This window comes from Somniosus microcephalus, chromosome 29 (assembly GCF_052327205.1).
Source record: "Somniosus microcephalus isolate GS21.2 chromosome 29, FLI_Smic_1.0, whole genome shotgun sequence".
NCBI classification, from domain to species: Eukaryota; Metazoa; Chordata; class Chondrichthyes; order Squaliformes; family Somniosidae; genus Somniosus; species Somniosus microcephalus.
In genome coordinates, this window is record NC_141015.1 from 22,261,526 (window position 1) to 22,280,042 (window position 18,517).

At 44.7% G+C, this 18,517-nt stretch overlaps 1 protein-coding gene across 7 annotated transcripts in view; it reads right to left on the minus strand.

Moving 5' to 3' along the window:
- ptpn20 (protein tyrosine phosphatase non-receptor type 20) overlaps window positions 1–18,517 on the minus strand; it is a 505,217-nt gene that overhangs the window by 258,305 nt on the left and 228,395 nt on the right. For 4 of the 7 annotated variants that reach the window (XM_085970356.1, XM_085970357.1, XM_085970354.1 and 1 more), the window contains exons 9-11: window positions 10,102–10,267; window positions 3,760–3,834; window positions 70–244 (exon numbers count right to left, since the gene is read on the minus strand). In XM_085970356.1, the coding sequence (XP_085826482.1) occupies window positions 70–244; window positions 3,760–3,834; window positions 10,102–10,267 (416 nt within the window). The remainder of the gene's footprint in view (window positions 1–69; window positions 245–3,759; window positions 3,835–10,101; window positions 10,268–18,517) is intronic. The other 3 variants (XM_085970355.1, XM_085970358.1, XM_085970359.1) reach the window with 3 other exon arrangements.

Below are 18,517 nucleotides of genomic sequence, written 5' to 3' on the forward strand. Positions count from 1 at the left end.
TTCAGAACTAGCTAATAGCGGAGACAAAAGAACCCTTGACGATAGGCAGGTAGTTGCTGCAAAATTCACCTTTGAGATAAGCAAGGCCAAAGTAGAAGTGTTCCACAAGGTTGGTATAAGCCACAACCATGTCAAATACATCACCACCCTTAGACTTCACATCGCATTTTACTTCCAAACACTGTCCATTTGGTAGGATGACGCTGAGCTCTCGCTGTGATAAATGCACTTTTCCTTTCTTGCTCTGTAAAGAAGAGGAGCTATTACTCGACTAAGGTCAGGGCCTGATCATAACCGTACTCACCGCAAGACAAAATATAGCGAATCATCGAACGTCACAGAACATTCATCTCATCAAGTGTACGCTGTTTTTTTTTTAAACCACACGAACCACCCGCCCTGCTTGCTGCTTTTATATTCCTCCTTTTCAAGAAATGACTGTATTTCGTTTGAAAATAATTTATCCGTTCTGCTTCAACAAGGATTTGTGGCGGAGGATTACAAGCCCCGATTTTAATCTAACCAGCCCAGGGAGAACAGGCCGGGTCAGATCGGAGGCCCGATTAACACCCCGCCCGAATTAACACTCCACGAGCATAAAATGGGGTGGGGTGTAAATCATGTTTTCAACCCAATCCCGCCGCGTTCTGGCCAGGCAGATGAGGTTAAAATCGTGGCTACAGATTCTAACCAAAATGTGTGTAAAGAAATATTTTCTAACCTCCCCTTTAATTTTATTGTGGTTATCTTTAAGTATGTGCCCTTTCATTACGTCTTGCCAACCATTGGGAACAATCTATCAGTATTTACCGATTATAATGACATGAGGGCTTGGTTTAATGTTCTCAAGTATGGCACCTGTAACTCCCTCAGTCCCTGACACCGAAGTGTCAACCTAGATTATGTGCTCAAGTCCGGGAATGGGAGCTTGAACCCACAACCTTCTGACTCATAAATGAGAGTGTTACCAAATCCAGGGCACTACTTCAATGTAAGCCATGACCAAGGAAAAAGGAAGCAATGGTTCAAACCAGTGAAAGGCAATGTTTAGGATTATATCAGGAATGATAATGATCCCTGCACTTCCAATGAGGAACCCTGCTCACAGTCAGTGCATGTTAGGGATTAGGCTATAACATTTTTGACCTGATTTTCCAGCTCGCATTCCTTGCGAGTGAAGATCCCCTAATTGCTTCAGGATTAATTAACACTTAGAATCATAAAATGGTTACAGCACAGAAGGAGGCCATTCGGCCCATCGAGCCCGTGCCGGCTCTCTGCAAGAGCACTTCAGCTAGTCCTGCTCCCCCGCCCTATCCCCATAGCATTTCCTTCAGGTACAGGTTTTGAAAGCTTCAAACAGCTGTGAAGCACTGATATTTATCTGTCAAAAACTCTTGACAGATGAAATTTCAGTCTGTGACGTCACCTGTTGCCGGGTGGCCCTTAATTGGCCTGCTGAGCCCGCTGGGCAGGCTCAACAAGGTCAATCAAGGAAAAATTGCGTTGATTGGCCGGACGTCGATGGAGGCGGGACTAAAACCCGAAAGTTGTAGTCCCGCCTCCTTCCCGACTGCCGAATGAAAATCCAGCCCATAGAGTCTCTCAAGAGCCAATTGGATGCTGTGATAGGAGCACTGTGGGCTTTGCCCTTCTGGACAAATGAGCTAAGATGGTCCAAATAGCTTTTGTCAACTATATTTGTTTTGTGCAACAGGGAAAGATCATACTATAGTGCGTTGGAGGTTCTCTACTAGAGCAGAGCAGAGGGAGCTTTACTTTACAACTTCCCGTGCTATGGCTGACCTGGAGACACTTAATGCTGAAACTGGGTGTCCAAATAGGAATAGATGTTCCCTTCTCCAGAAGTGATGTCCCTCATCACGAACAGTGCAAAAATCTAACCCTGATAAAATAAACAACTCTTGAAATGAAAAATGTGATTAACCAGTTGACATATTGTACAATAACGTTATCCTTGGATCTATGGGGGAAAGGTCACTTTATGTAGTGCATCGTGAACGCGTTCTTTTTGAATACATTTGCAATTTTACTCTTTACCTGAGATTGTGGTAGTGTTTCTGCAGTGGGGGTCAGTTGACAGATGTTCAATTCAAGCTTTAGCCAGGCAATGTTTCAGTAATAGTCTTTATTTCGATTAAAGAGGAAGGCAAATCTCGGAGCAGAACATTTTGTTTAAGGTATATCCCCTTTTTGAACAAGAAGATTACATATACTGGCACACAAGTGGCACCTCACTCCCCGTGAGGCCACTCCGGTGATGTCAATTAGAGGGCGTGTGCCCATGTGTCCTGGCACAGCTAGGATGCCAACAGCTCGTGTGGAACTTCAAACCGGCCTGAAACCTGCTCTGGAGCTGCCCGTCCCCAGGGAACCATGTTACTATCTGGAAAGTTGCCAGTAAAATCCCCTGCTATGTGTATGAGGTGAGGAGATAGCATCACCGTGCAGGCAGTACATCACTGAAAGATGTGTCTACAGAGCGGGAAAAAGCCACTGGGGCAGAGCTTGACTTTGTGCGATAGTGTAAAATGGGTGATAGCGAATTGGCATTTCGTTTCACGTCGCTCCCATTCAGCTCAATGGAAATAAAAACGGGAAGAGATGTACAACAGGCTGCCGACTCGCTATCACGCGGTTTACACTATCGCACAAAGTTGAAATCCACCTCACTTTCTTTTCCTCAGAAGGTCTCACCCCTAGGGCAGGAAAGTGAAGTTGAGGTTGAAGATCAGCCTTGATCTTATTGAATGGCAGAGCAGGCTCGAGGGGCCGAATGGCCGACTCCTGCTCCTAATTCTTATGTTCTTTGAAAGATAGCATTGATACTTGGGAGGAAAGAATGTTTTCCAACCCAATCCCAAAATATCTTTACGTTCCTAAAAGAAATGAAAGTGCAATGGAGGTCCTGATCTTCTGGCCAGGTTGCCATTCAAATTGACATCATTAACTAGGGTGGTGTCAAAAACAAATAAGAACATAAGAAATAGGAGCAGGAGTCGGCCATTCGGCCCCTCGAGCCTGCTCCGCCATTCAATGAGATCATGGCTGATCTTCTACCTCAACTCCACTTTCCTGCACTATCCCCATATTCCTTGATTCCCTTAATATTCAAAAATCTATCGATCTCTGTCTTGAATATACTCAATGACTGAGCCTCCACAGCCCTCTGGGGCAGAGAATTCCAAAGATTCACCACCCTCTGAGTGAAGAAATTTCTCCTCATCTCAGTCCTGAATGGCCGACCCCTTATTCTGAGACTGTGACCCCTGGTTCTAGAGTCCCCAGCCAGGGGAAACATCCTCCCTGCATCTACCCTGTCAAGCCCTGTAAGATTTTTGTATGTTTCAATGAGATCACCTCTCATTCTTCTAAATGCTGATGGCGTCGCAAAAGCATGAATATTCTTTTTAATTTTTTTTCACAAGGACTTGAAATCCTCCTTTTTCCTTCCCAGTCCCCTGATCTACCTGGGCCATTCACCTTGTACAATTAAGGAAGAGACCATTGCTGTCATTGCCGAGGCCTCTGCCGAGGCCGACTGCTGGGAAGTATTTGAAAGTAGCCTGCAGGCTGCTCTCCTGAGTAATTGAACGTGTGATCCAGAGCGGTGATGCGGTGCATTGCTGCTGCCAGCAGTGCCGCCAAGCCACCGTCATTCGTTCATGTCGCTGAACGGAATTTACAAATGATTTGCAAAAAACATAAAGCGGTCATGCAGTAAAGCAGATTTCTCACCACAATGGAGCCAGGTAAATCTAAAGGCATCGCAGGGTCCCCAGCCATCCGAATGAACTCCGGTCCCAAATACTGCTGCCAAAGAGAATGGGAAACAAATAATAGAATCATAGAATCATACAGCACAGAAGGAGGCCATTCAGTCCATTGTGCCTGTGCTGCCTCTTTGAAAGAGCTCTCCAATTAGTCTCACTCCCCCAATTTTTTTTCCATATCCCTGCAAATATTTCCTTTTGAAGTATTTATCCAATTCCCTTTTGAAAGTTACCATTGAATCTGCTTCCACCGCCCTTTCAGGCAGCGCATTCCAGATCTGGGATTTAAGGTTGTTCAACTATTCGGAGTTAACCTACAACAATATAAAAGACAGCATTTGTATTAGAGCAACAACGCTGCTCAGCTTCTGGCAGACTGACAATCGTTTCAGACACTGAGATATCCCAAGGAATGCATGTGCCTTTTAACCTTGGAGAGAGAAACAGAGTTAATGCTTCAGGTCGATGACCCTTCGTCAGAACATCCCCACCGACACCTGGGAATCGCTGGCCCAAGACCGCACAAACTGGAGGAGAAGCATCCGGGAAGGCACCGAACACCTCGAGTCTCTTCGCCGGGAGCAAGCGAAAGCCATGGGTCATCGACCTGAAACGTTAACTCTGTTTCTCTCTCCATGGATTCTGCCTGGCCTGCTGGGTGTTTCCAGCATTTTCTGTTTTTGTTTCAGATTTCCAGCGTTTGCAGCATTTTGCTTTTGCCTTTGCCTTTTAACTTTGCCTGAGCTCTGATACAATGAATGCAACTTAAGGCAATTTAATCGGAAACCAATATTCCAACCAGCTGCAGTTTTATCCTGAGTGCGAGTCATCAAAGCGTGCTGTGAGTTTGGGTAAGTGTGAAAGTTCTTAAATTGTTATTTCTCTTTAAATCATTCTTGATAAGATTGCTTAAGCAGTTTAAGTAAAGGGGAAAAGTTAAATATTTGGGATTCTGTTGGTTTAAGAAGAGTAAAACAAGGTTACACTGCAGTAGGAGTAAATTGGCACAGCAGGCAGTGGAAACCAGTTTTCTAACCAATCAGCAGGGGTGACTCATTTGGCTGTAAACAAACAAACAGTATAAAAAGACCAGTCCTAGTGCGAGCAAGCACTGAGTGCGAGTCATCAAAGAGTGCTGTGAGTTTGGGGAAGTGTGAGTTAGGGTAAGTGGGGTGTTAGGTGCTCTTTTCAAACTTTAACTCTGTGGGTTGCAGTTAATAAGGCCTTTCTGGTGCAGAGTGACTGTTGGTAAACCATTTAACTGGTGTAACTAGAGGGATTGATTTAATTTAAATCCAATTAATTAAAGGGGATACTAGCATCTAAAATCGGGCAGAGGGTGTCCATAACTAACAATAAAAAATTTAATTAATTACATAGAATGGAGCAGGTGATGTGTTACTGTTGCGAGATGTGGGAGCCGGTGAACCCCATTGAGGCTCACGGTGATTACGTCTGTGACAAGTGTCTGCTGCTACAGGAACTCCAGCTCTGTGTTGATGAGCTGGAGTCTGAGCTTCAGACACTGTGACACATCAGGGAGGGGGAGAAGTACCTGGACTCTGTGTATCAGGAGGTGGTCACACCTATGAAGTTAATTAATTCAGATGTAGCCCATGGTCAGGGACAGGACGGTGTGACTACGAGTGAGGCAGGTACGGGGATCCAGGAGGTAGAGCTGGAGGAGCCGCAGCCCTTGCTCTTGTCCAGCAGGTTCGAGGTTCTTACTCCCTGTGGGGACAGAAGCAGGGACTGCAGGGAGGATGAGCAACCTGGCCACAGCACCGTGGAACGGGGGGCCATTCAAGAGGGGGGAGTAAATAGAAATGTTGTAGTGGTAGGGGATAGTATTATTAGGGGATAGATAGAGTTCTCTGCAGCCGAGAGCGAGAGTCCCGAAGGCTGTGTTGCCTACCCGGTGCCAGGATTAAGGACATCTCCTCTGGGCTGGAAAGAAACTTGCAGTGGGAGGGGGTGGATCCAGTTGTCGTGGTCCATGTTGGTACAAACGACGTAGATAGGACTAGGAAGCCAGTTCTGTTAAAGGAGTATGAGCAGCTAGGGGTCAAATTATAAAACAGAACCTCAAGGGTAATAATCTCTGGATTATTACCTGAGCCACGAGCGAATTTGGCTAGGACAAATAAAATTAGAGAGTTAAATGCGTGGCTCAAAGACTGGTGTGGGAGAAATGGGTTTTGCATCCTGGGACACTGGCACCAGTACTTGGGCAGGAGGGAGCTGTTCCGTTGGGACGGGCTTCACTTGGCCAGTGCTGGGACTGGAGTCCTGGCGGATCATATAACTAGGGCTGTAGAGAGGGCTTTAAACTAACTAGTGGGGGGGAGGTTCCTAGAGAGCAAATAATAAAAATTACAACAGAGAAGGTCATAGACTTAGGTAGCAGTGGGGAAATTAAAAACCAGAGCGTGTCAGGAAGGGGCAGAAGGTATGGAGTAAAAGGTAAAGTAATAAAAAGAGCAAAAGCAGGAACTAAGTGTCACAAAACATATTTGAAAGTTCTCTATCTGAATGCACGTAGCATTCGTAACAAAATAGATGAGTTAATGGCACAAATAACTACATATGGGTATGATCTTGTGGCCATTACAGAAACATGGCTGCAGGGTGACAATGCCTGGGAATTAAACATACCAGGTTATTTAATGATCAGGAAGGACAGGCAGGAAGGAAGGGGAGGTGGGGTGGCTATGTTAATAAAGGAAGGAATCACTGTAATACAGAGAAATGATATTGGGTCAAAAGATCAGGATAATGAAAGAGTTTGGGTGGAGGTAAGGAATAATAAGGGGAAAAAAACACTAGTGGGTGTAGTCTATAGGCCTCCGAACAGTTGCAACTCTGTTGGACGGAGTATCAATCAGGAAATAGTTGAGGCTTGTAATAAGGGAACATCTATAATTATGGGGGATTTTAACTATCATATTAAATGGACAAATCAAATTGGGCAGGGCTGCCTTGAGGATGAGTTCATTGAGTGTATTAGGGATGGGTTTCTTGAGCAGTATGTAACTGAACCGACCAGGGGGCAAGCAACCTTAGATCTGGTCCTGTGTAACGAGACAGGATTAATTAAAAATGTCCTAGTAAAGGATCCCCTTGGAATGAGTGACCATAACATGGTTGAATTCCATATTCAATTAGAGGGTGAGAAGGTTGGATCTCAAACAAGCGTGCTAAGCTTGAATAAAGGAGACTATGAAGGTATGAGAGCAGGATTGAGCAGAGTGGATTGGGAAAATAGATTAAAGGGTAAGACGATACATGATCAGTGGTGTACATTTAAGGAGTTATTTTACAACTTCCAAAAAATATATATTCCACTGAGAAGAAAAGGGTGTAAAAGAAAAGACAGCCATCCGTGGCTAAGTAAAGAAATTAAGGATAGTATTCGACTAAAAACAAGGGCATATAAGGTAGCCAAATCTAGTGGGAGGATAGAGGAATGGGAAAACTTTAAAAGACAGCAAAAAATAACAAAAAGATTAATTAAGGGAAGATAGATTATGAAAGTAAATTAGCAAAAAATATAAAAACAGATAGTAAGAGTTTTTATAGTTGTATAAAAAGAAAAAGGGTGGCTAAAGTTAATGTTGGTCCCTTAGAGGATGGGACCGGGAAATTAATGGTGGGAAATATGGAGATGGCAAAAACACTGAATGAATATTTTGTATCAGACTTTACAGTAGAGGACACTAAGAATATCCCAACACTGGACAAACAGGGGGCTATGGGGGGGAGGAGCTAAACACGATCAAAATCACTAAGGAAGTGGTACTCGGTAAAATAATGGGACTCAAGGCGGATAAATCACCTGGACCTGATGGCTTACATCCTAGGGTCTTGAGGGAAGTGGCGGTAGGGATTGTGGATGCATTGGTAATAATTTTCCAAAACTCCCTGGACTCAGCAAAGGTCCCGGCAGACTGGAAAACTGCTAATGTAACACCCTTATTTAAAAAGGGCAGTTGACAGAAGGCTGGAAACTATAGACCGGTTAGCCTAACATCTGTGGTAGGTAAAATTTTGGAGTCCATTATTAAGGAGACAGTAACAGGACATTTGGATAATCATAATTTAATAGGACAAAGTCAGCATGGTTTTATGAAGGGGAAGTCATGTTTGACAAATTTGCTGGAGTTCTTTGAGGAAGTAACATATAGGGTGGATAAAGGGGAACCAGTGGACGTAGTGTATTTAGACTTCCAAAAGGCATTTGACAAGGTGCCACACAAAAGATTATTGCTTAAGATAAAAAATCACGGGATTGGGGGTAATATTCTGGCATGGATAGAGGATTGGCTATCTAACAGAAGGCAGAGAGTTGGGATAAATGGTTCATTCTCAGACTGGCAATCAGTAACTAGTGGTGTTCCGCAGGGGTCAGTGCTGAGTCCCCAACTTTTTACAATCTATATTAACGATTTGGAGGAGGGGACCGAGTGTAACATATCAAAGTTTGCAGATGATACTAAGATGGGAGGGAAAGTAGTGAGTGAGGAGGACATAAAAAACCTGCAAGGGGACATAGACAGGCTAAGTAAGTGGGCAGAGATTTGGCAGATGGAATACAATACTGGAAAGTGTGAGGTTATGCACTTTGGCAGGAAAAATTGTAGAGCAAGTTATTATCTTAATGGCAAGAAACTGGAAAGTACTGAAGTACAAAGGGATCTGGGGGTCCTGGTGCACGAAACTCAAAAGGTTAGTATGCAGGTGCAGCAAGTGATTAAGAAGGCCAATGGAATGTTGGCTTTCATTGCTAGGGGGATAGAATATAAAAATAGGGAGGTATTGCTTCAGTTGTACAAGGTATTGGTGAGACCGCACCTGAAATGCTGCATACAGTTTTGGTGTCCATACTTAAGAAAAGACATACTTGCTCTCGAGTCAGTACAAAGAAGGTTCACTCGGTTAATCCCGGGGATGAGGGGATGGACATATGAGGAGAGGTTGAGTAGATTGGGACTCTACTCATTGGAGTTCAGAAGAATGAGAGGCGATCTTATTGAAACATATAAGATTGTGAAGGGGTTGGATCGGGTGGATGCGGGGAGGATGTTCCCGATGATGGGTGAAACTAGAACTAGGGGGCATAGTCTTAGGATAAGGGGCTGCTCTTTCAAAACTGAGATGAGGAGGAACTACTTCACTCAGAGGGTGGTAGGTCCATGGAATATGCTGCCCCAAAAAGCTGTAGAAGCTACATCATTACATAAATTTAAAACAGAAATAGACAGTTTCCTAGAAGTAAAGGGAATTAAGGGTTACGGGGAGCGGGCAGGAATTTGGACATGAGTCCAGGTTCGGATCGGACATGGCCCTGTGGGTAGCGGAGCGGGCCCAGGGGCCGTGTAGCCTGATCCTGCTGCTATTTTGTGTGTCTAATTCTGTTAGATTCAGGAGATGGTTCTGTGATAGTAGATTGGCGGTTAGGATCAGATCAGCCATGATCTTATTGAATGGCGGAGCAGGCTCGAGGGGCCGATTGGCCTACTCCTGCTCCTATTTCTTATGTTCTTATATAGCACCCACTTGTTCGAATCTGGTTTTTAACCTGTGGCGGAGCTAGGGTCAAAGGGCGGGGGTGTCGATCTCCAGATTTGGCCCCCAGATATTGCTGACTTAGCCTATAAGAACTGCCCTCTGCGAGGAACTCCGCCCCTCTGCTTCCTTCACCCAGCAGAGCTCGGTCTCCGTTTCTAAGGGGGTAGAATGCTCAGGACCAGAAACAAAGTGCCCGAGGGATGAGCACTGCTCACCACTGCCGTTTATGTGTTTTGAGCAGTGCTGGCATTTACAAGGAATATGCTTGCAGGCGAATTATATTAAACTGCAAACAAGTTTCTTTTTGAAATGAAAACCTGGGCCTCTTCTAACCTTGGCACTGGAGGCCCACAAGTCTCAGGTCTGTGAATTAGAAGAAGGACCCTCGGGTATCCCTAGAAACATTTATATCAGTGTGAGAAATGAATGTCCATCCCATGCTGCACTACCTCAGATCAGATGTAGGTCTCCCTGCCCTGCTCCCTTGAGCACGTGTGCTCATGTGACTTTTCACTCCACCTGGTTCAGTAACTGGCGTGTCGTCTGCTGTGTTGCAGATGGACAACTGCTCTCTGTAAAGACTGAGTGAAGAGGTCAATCCTTTTCAGTCCTGGGAACCATGCACACGGCACCATGTGAAGAGGAAAGACCAGCGTGATAAGTTCTGCTCTACCATAACGCTTGGCTGTTCGCTCCCTACGTTGCAGAGGCCGAGAGGAAAGGCTAAACGTGATCCTACCTTTCCCCTGTGGTGCAATGGGTAGGCAACGGAAACAGCTCTCTGAGGAGAATTCTTTGCCTCGTTCGGAAGTGCAGCTTCTGGATACGACCTGCCACTCAGCAAGTAGCCACATTCACTCTCCTGCTGCATCCCACTGGAATTGGTACTTAGTGTACTTATGGACCTTGTCAAGGAAACATGAGGGAAAAAGCCAGTTATTCCGAACTCATTCAACAACAGCAACAACTTGCATTTAAATAGCGCCTTTAACGTAGGCTTCACAGGAAAGAGACAATCGACCCAGATTAATATACTGGTTCCACGGGCTTGAAATATACTGACTAATACTATTGAAACCGTTTTCGCTGGCATGAGGGTCGGTAACCAGAAGACACAGATTTAAGATCATTGGCAAAAGAACCAGTGGGGAGATGAGGAGCATCTTTTTTACGCAGTGAGTTCTGATCTGGAATGCGCTGCCTGAAAGGGCGGTGGAAGCAGATTCAACAGTAACTTTCAAAAGGGAATTGGATAAATACTTGAAAAGGAAAACCTTGCAGGGCTTATGGGGAAAGAACAGAGGAGTGGGACTAATCGGATATCTCTTTCAAGGAGCCGTCACAGGCACGATGGACCGAATGGCCTCCTATGATTCTATGATTTCAGAAAAGCTTTCACAACACTTTCAAGCAAGGCTCAGGAGCTGTTGGCCCAGTAAGACATCTCTACTGGGACTAAATGTTCTGCTAAATGTGCAGAGTCATTTTCTGAGGTTTCAATCGTTATATTAGCAGCATCTTCACAGATGGAGATACTGTGTCTTTTTAATTTGCACACAAGGGAGTTATTCAGCTCAGCCTCTGAAATAAAAACATAACATAAGAACGTAAGAAATAGGAGCAGGAGTCGGCCATTGGGCCCCTCGAGCCTGCTCCGCCATTCAATAAGATCGTGGCTGATCTTCGACCTCAACTCCACTTTCCTGCACTATTCCTATATCCCTTGATTCCCTTAGAGTCCAAAAATCTATCGATCTCTGTCTTAAACATACTCATCGGCTGAGCCTCCACAGCCCTCTGGGGTAAATAATTCCAAAGATTCACCACCCTCTGAGTGAAGAAATTTCTCCTCATGGAATGTTGGCCTTTATTGCAAGGGGTATGGAGTATAAAAGTAGGGAAGTTTTGATGCAACTTTACAGGGCGCTGGTGAGTCCGCACCTGGAGTACTGTGTACAGTTTTGGTCTCCATATTTAAAGAAGGATATACTTGCATTGGAGGCAGTGCAGAGAAGGTTCACTAGGTTGATTCCTGGGATGAAGGGGTTGACGTATGATGAAAGGTTGAGCAGGTTGGGCCTATACTCATTGGAGTTTAGAAGAATGAGAGGTGATCTTATTGAAACATATAAGATTCTGAGGTGCATTGACAGGGTGGATGCTGAGAGGATGTTTCCCCTCGTGGGGGTATCTAGAACGAGGGGGCATAATCTCAGAATAAGCGGTCGCCCATTTAAGACAGAGATGAGGAGGAATTTCTTCTCTCAGAGGGTCGTGAATCTTTGGAATTCTCTACCCCAGAGAGCTGTGGAGGCGGAGTCATTGAATATATTCAAGGCGGAGATTGACAGACATTTGAACTACAGGGGAGTCGAGGGGTATGGGGAGAGAGCGGGAAAGTGGAGTTGAGGCCAAGATTGGATCAGCCATGATCTTATTGAATGGCGGAGCAGGCTCGAGGGGCCGATTGGCCGACTCCTGCTCCTGTTTCTTATGTTCTTATGTTCCTCATCTTAGTCCTAAATGGCCGCCTGCTTATTCTGAGACTGTGACCCCTTGGTTCTAGACTCCCCAGTCACTTTCTTAATAATGAAGAAAATGCCATTCTCTTCTGCTTTAAACATTGTAGCGCAACTAGCAAATTGCATTCAATCTGATCATCGCATCACAACAATAATACATTGTATTTGTTTAGGTCTCTGCTGCTCTAGATATTATTCTGGGGTTCAGCAACTCAAACCATTTTCTTAGGCGAGCCTTAGCTCCCTAGGAACTGGAGTGTTCCTTTACTTTCCCAACAAGGTCTCACACAAACAGCAATGTGATAATGACTAGATAATCTGTTTTTAGTGGTGTTGGTTGAGGTATAAGTATTGGCCAGGATACCAGGGAGAACTCCCCTACTCTTCTTCGAAATAATGCCGCGGGATCTTTTACGTCCACCTGAGAGGGCAGACGGGGCCTCGGTTTAACGTCTCATCTGAAAGACGGCACCTCCGACAGTGCAGCACTCCCTCAGCACTACACTGGGAGTGTCAGTGTACATTATGTGCTCAAGTCTCTGGAGTGGGACTTGAACCCACAACCTTCTGACTCAGGGCTACCAACTGAGCTACAACTGACACCTAAATAAAATGATGTGGGGTCAATCTGATACATGTATCTCCCAAATAAGTTTAATTAAATTAGGAGATAAGCACTTAGAAATTGCTGTCCATGTGTGAATTGGGGGTTAAATGTGGGTTGCTAAAAATCTCTGGGAGAATTTACTCCTGCTCATTTACACATGATTTTGTTGTTTTCATTCTGTGCTCTAAAATGATGACAACAACAAATACCTGTATTTATATAGCGTAATAAAACGTCTCCAGGCGCTTCACAGGAGTGTTATCAAACAAAATTTGACACCGAGCTACATAAGGAGCTACTAGGACAGGTGACCGATAGTGTTACATAGTTATGTTGGGACTACATTGTACAAGTGTACTAACACTCAAATCAAGTGTAGCAGCACTACGATGCTGGGAAAGTAGTGCGCAGGCGCCGCACAGGACTTGGAAATATCACCCCGCACCATGCGGCAGGCAGCCATTACAACACAAATAAAACAGTAGTTATAAATACAAACTACCGAGTCCAGAGTCGTCTTTACAAAGCACTACGAGCGCTAAAAGACATAACATGGTGGCAGCAGTATAAGTGAGTAAAACTTACGCAAATAAAAACGATATCAGATTGAAGAAAGAAATTTAAAAGTAAACTCTGCAGCGTTGTAACCGCGAATCGTACGGGCAGCTAAAATGGCGGCGTCCAATGCACTGACCGCGAATATGCTCCCCATCATGAACTGGGAAGCCGACGATATCGTGGAAGCTTCCCGGAAATTTAAGCAAAAATGCGAGCTTACATTTAAAAGTTTCCTGAAAGGCTCCTCCGATGAGGAAAAAGTCAGCTACATTCTACTGTGGGCGGGAGAAAAAGGCTTAGATCTCTATGACAGCTGGAGTTTATCCGATAAAACGAACCCTACGGAGATTTACGAAAAGTTCAGTAACCATCTCGAGCCTAAATCAAACCACCGCATACACAGGTATAAATTCCAAAGCTTAAGACAGGCACCTGGTGAAACGACTGACAATTTCCTGACGAGATTAAAAAACAAAGCCAGCAAATGCAAGTTTACGGAACTAGAAGAAAGGCTGGTAGACCAATTAGTATGGGGATCAGCACATACAGAAGTGCAAAAAGAACTAATAGGAAAAGAAAAGCTCGGAATATCAGAAGCCATAGATACAGCGAGGGCTCACGAAGCCACAAAACAACAGATGAAAACGCTGAATACTCATACGGCTGACGTGCGGACAACTCCCGAACCGGATCACAGAGTAGATGCAGTGCACGAAAAGCACAGCACACAAAAACAAGTATATGACAGCGGGAAGAATACGTGTAGAAACTGCGGAAGACAACACGACTACACAGACAGAAGAAAATGCCCAGCGTATGGAACAAGCTGCAACACGTGTGGTAAAGCAAACCACTGGCAAAAGATGTGCAGAGCTAAAAGAGAGGGGCTACACACCAAAAGCAGAGGTGGGCAGCAGAACCAACAAAAGAAAAACAAAATCCATACCATGGGTGAGCAAGATGATGAAGGCTGCGGGTACGACAAAGCTCTGAACATTGAAACCATAAAGGTTCTCTTACAAGAAACGTCCAGAGCGGAAAGCACCCCAAAGAAAGAATGGCACACTATCATCCAGATTAAAAAGAGGATCGAAGGGCAGCCCACAACCATCAATCTAAAAATAAAGTTGGACACAGGAGCTCAGAACAACATCCTTCCACTGAGGCTATACCAGAGGATCTTCCCCGAAAACTTGGGCGAAGATAGATACCCGAAAAGAGGATGTTTAAAAGCAAACAACGTCACGCTGACAGCGTATGGGGGGAGCGAGATCAGACAACTCGGAACAACCTATATAAAAGGAACACACAAAAGCAGAAACATCAACTGCATGTTCTATGTGACCGACTCCGAGGGACCGGCGATCCTGGGATTAAACAGCTGCGAGAAGCTGGGGTTAATCTCGGTAAACCACGAACTAACAAAAACATCACTGAAAGTCGACAGCAACACCCCACTGGAGAATCATCCACAAATCATGGACACGAAACATTTGATGGACATGTATCCAGAATGTTTTGATGACACTGTAGGATGCTTCGGGGAGTTCAAGTACCATATAACAATAGATCCAGAGGTAAAACCCGTCATCCACGCTCCAAGAAAAATACCCATCGAGCTAAAAGAAAAATTATACACCGAACTAAAAGAAATGGAAGAGGAAGAAATAATCGCGAAGGTCACTGAACCCACAGACTGGGTAAACTCGATTGTGGTACGGGAAAAGCCGAACGGGCGGCTCAGAATCTGTCTGGACCCCAAAGACTTAAACCAGGCAATAAAGCGGGACCACTACCCCACACCAACATTAGAAGAAATCACACCAGCACTGGCAGGAGCCAAAGTCTTCTCCAAACTGGATGCCAGAAACGGCTACTGGAACGTAAAACTGGACAAAGAATCAACTAACCTGACGACTTTTAATACACCATTGGGGCGTTATATATTCCTGCGGCTGCCATTCGGGTTGAAAGTCAGCCAGGACATCTTCCAACAAAAGATCGATAAAACATACAAAGGCTGTGAAGGAGCCATTGGAATCGCTGATGACATCCAAGTTTACGGATCAAATGAAAGAGACCACGACGTGCACTTGCACGAGGCCATGGAGCGCACCAGAATGGCTGGCATCAAGCTGAACGCCGAGAAGTGCATCGTTAAAAGTATGAAATGCAAATTTTTTGGCATGATCTACACACCGGAGGGTGTCAAGCCTAATCCTGAAAAGGTCGAGGCGATAGCAGAGATGAAACCTCCAAACGACAAGAAGGAGCTGAGAAGCTACCTCGGCTTGGTCCAGTATATGAGCTCTTTCATCCCGAACATGTCAGACTACACAGTGAACCTAAGAGAATTACTAAAAGAAGAAACCGAATACCAATGGTCAGAATCCCATGAGAGGAACTTCAAACACCTAAAGGAATTATTATGTAAAGAAACCAGCCTGTCTTATTACGATAGAAAAAAACCTGTCACCCTACAGGTAGATGCCTCTACCAGGGGGCTAGGGGCAGCCCTCGTGCAGGAAGGAAAACCAATAGCCAAATTCGAGGTAGAGAGTGACCATCGTCCACTCGAACAAATTTACAAGAAAAACCTAAGCAAGGCTCCAGCAAGACTGCAAAGGTTACTGTTAAGACTCCAAAGTTACGACTTCGAATTAAAATACCGGCCAGGGAAAGAAATGGCACTGGCAGATGCATTGTCTCGATTGTCACCACACGAAAAACATGAGATGAAGGGCCTGACAGTAAAAATACACCACCTCGTAAATGTTACTCCCACAAAGCTTAGCCAAATTCAAGAGGAGACTGGTAAAGAAGAGGAGTTGCTACTACTCATGCAACAGGTAATACAGGGGTGGCCGGAGAAGATCCAGCAGGTCCAAAACCAAATCCGACAGTACTGGACAATCAGAGACGACATCTCGGTGGAGGACGGTGTTCTCCTTGCTGGCTCAAGAATCATAATACCAAAAACGATGCAAACGGAACTTCTCCGCTTAATACACCAAGGCCATATGGGGATGGAGAAATGCAAACTAAGAGCCAGATCAGCTGTGTACTGGATAGGCATGTACAAAAGCATAGAACAAATGGTCTCCACATGCTGCATATGCCAGAAATACCGAAACACACAGCAGAAGGAGGAGATGATTCAAATGGAAGTGCCCCCGAGACCATGGCACACGGTCGGAACAGATCTGTTCCTGTGCAACCAGGAGTGGTACATCATAGTAGCAGACTACTACTCAAAATGTCCTTTTGTCAGAAGGATAAACGACGTGAGAGCCACAACAATCACAAAAATTGCGAAAAACTTATTCGCAGAACAGGGCATCCCAGAGAAGGTCATCTGCGACAATGGGACACAATTCACCTCCAGCGAATTCAGAGCACTGGCTGGAAAATACGGATTTAAAGTAATCACCTCATCCCCACATTACCCAAGGGGACACAGATTTATCGAAAGACAGATCCAAACAGTCAAAAGAGCTCTCATTAAAAGCAAGGAGATGGGAGAAGACCAAGACCTCGCCCTTTTGGCAATCAGATCGACACCTTTGAGAGCAGACTCGAAATCACCAGCAGAACTACTAAACGGTAGAAAATACAAAACAACTCTACCAGCAAAGGTATATCCTCCCCAGGACCAAGAGGACGTTCAGCAGAAGCTGATGGAAACACAAGCTACGGGGAGCACACATTATAACAAGCATGCAAAACCACTACTGGAGCTGCTAAATGGGCAATCAGTGCATATACAAGATCCGTTGTTGAGAACATGGAGTCCAGCCAAGGTTATTGGAAAAGCTGATACTCCAAGATCTTACTTGGTAGAGACAGAACCTGGAAACCAATACAGGCGAAATAGGATCCATATCAGACCCTCACCTGAAGCTGTCAAACAGCAGACAACATTAACAGCAGTTAGGGTACCAGACACGGAAAACAATATAACGCCAGAAACAAACACCTCAAATACAACAACTGCAAACACGCACTCTCCAGAGCCAAACACGACAGCACCGGCAACAAGAAAAGAACACACCAAAACACCGCAGAAAGGAATAATTACAGCCAAGTCCACAAGATGGAGGAGTAACATACAACCACCTGAGCGGTATCGCGAATAATTATAAAGACAATTATAATTCGCACAGAACAGTAAAACAACATGGACAAATATCTGTATATAAATTGAGCAAAGAAAGCTCACATTCTGTATTTCGTTAATGTTATTCAACTGGAAACATTGTAAAATAGAAAATTGATGTAATTAGTTTTGTTGGGAAAGAGGGATATTATATAGTTATGTTGGGACTACATTGTACAAGTGTACTACCACTCAAATCAAGTGTAGCAGCACTACGATGCTGGGAAAGTAGTGCGCAGACGCCGCACAGGACTTGGAAATATCACCCCGCACCATGCGGCAGGCAGCCATTACAACACAAATAAAACAGTAGTTATAAATACAAACTACCGAGTCCAGAGTCGTCTTTACAAAGCACTACGAGTGCTAGAAGACATAACAGATAGTTTGAGCTTAAAGGAGGAGAGATAGGCGGAGAACTTAGGGCCTAGACAGCTGAAGGCGCGGCCACCAATGATGGGGTGATGGAAATCGGGGATGCGCCAGAGGCCAGAATTGGAGGAGCGTAGATTACATTCTTTCTGATACAGTGGACCAGCCAATGGGAAAAGAGCAGCACTAATCGTTAAATCAGATCTGAACTGCAGTTAAGATTCCGTCAAGGATCTCAAGTAGCAATGGGGAAGCAAAGCTATCTGATTACTCATCAAATCACTGTAGGTTTGGGCATTACTTAATGAGAAAATCCAGTGCAAACCCTTCTTCAAGAACGCAAGGCGAAGAGGCACTTGAATTGAGCACTGCGCTGAGTTTTTATTTGTTATTGATTAGAGTATAGTAACAGCCCATCACATGACGGCAATCCTTGGTATTTGAAGAACTAAATATAAAATAGGACCAGAAAATGCTGGAGATACTCAGCAGGTCAGGCAGCATCTGTGAAGAGAAAAACAGAGTCAACGTTTCAGGTCGATGACCTTTCGTCAGAACTGGGAACAAGCAGGAAATGGAACAGATTTTTAAGCAAGTGTGGGAGCTGGGAAAGGGGGGAGGGGATGAAAGAACAACATCTTTTGTTTCTGAACCTGTCCCATTACCATCTCCTTTTGCCTTGAATATCTCTTAATGTCTCTTAACCTTTCCTGCCTTCTATCCTATCACCGACCTTCCCCTTTGTTTCTTCATCCCCTCCCCCATTTCCCAGCTCCTACACTTGCTTAAAAATCTGTTCCATTTCCTGCTTTTTTCCAGTTCTGACGAAGGGTCATCGACCTGAAACGTTAACTCTGTTTCTCTCTTCACAGATGCTGCTTGACCTGCTGAGTATCTCCAGTTTCTGTTTTTATTTCAGATTTCCAGCATCGGCAGTATT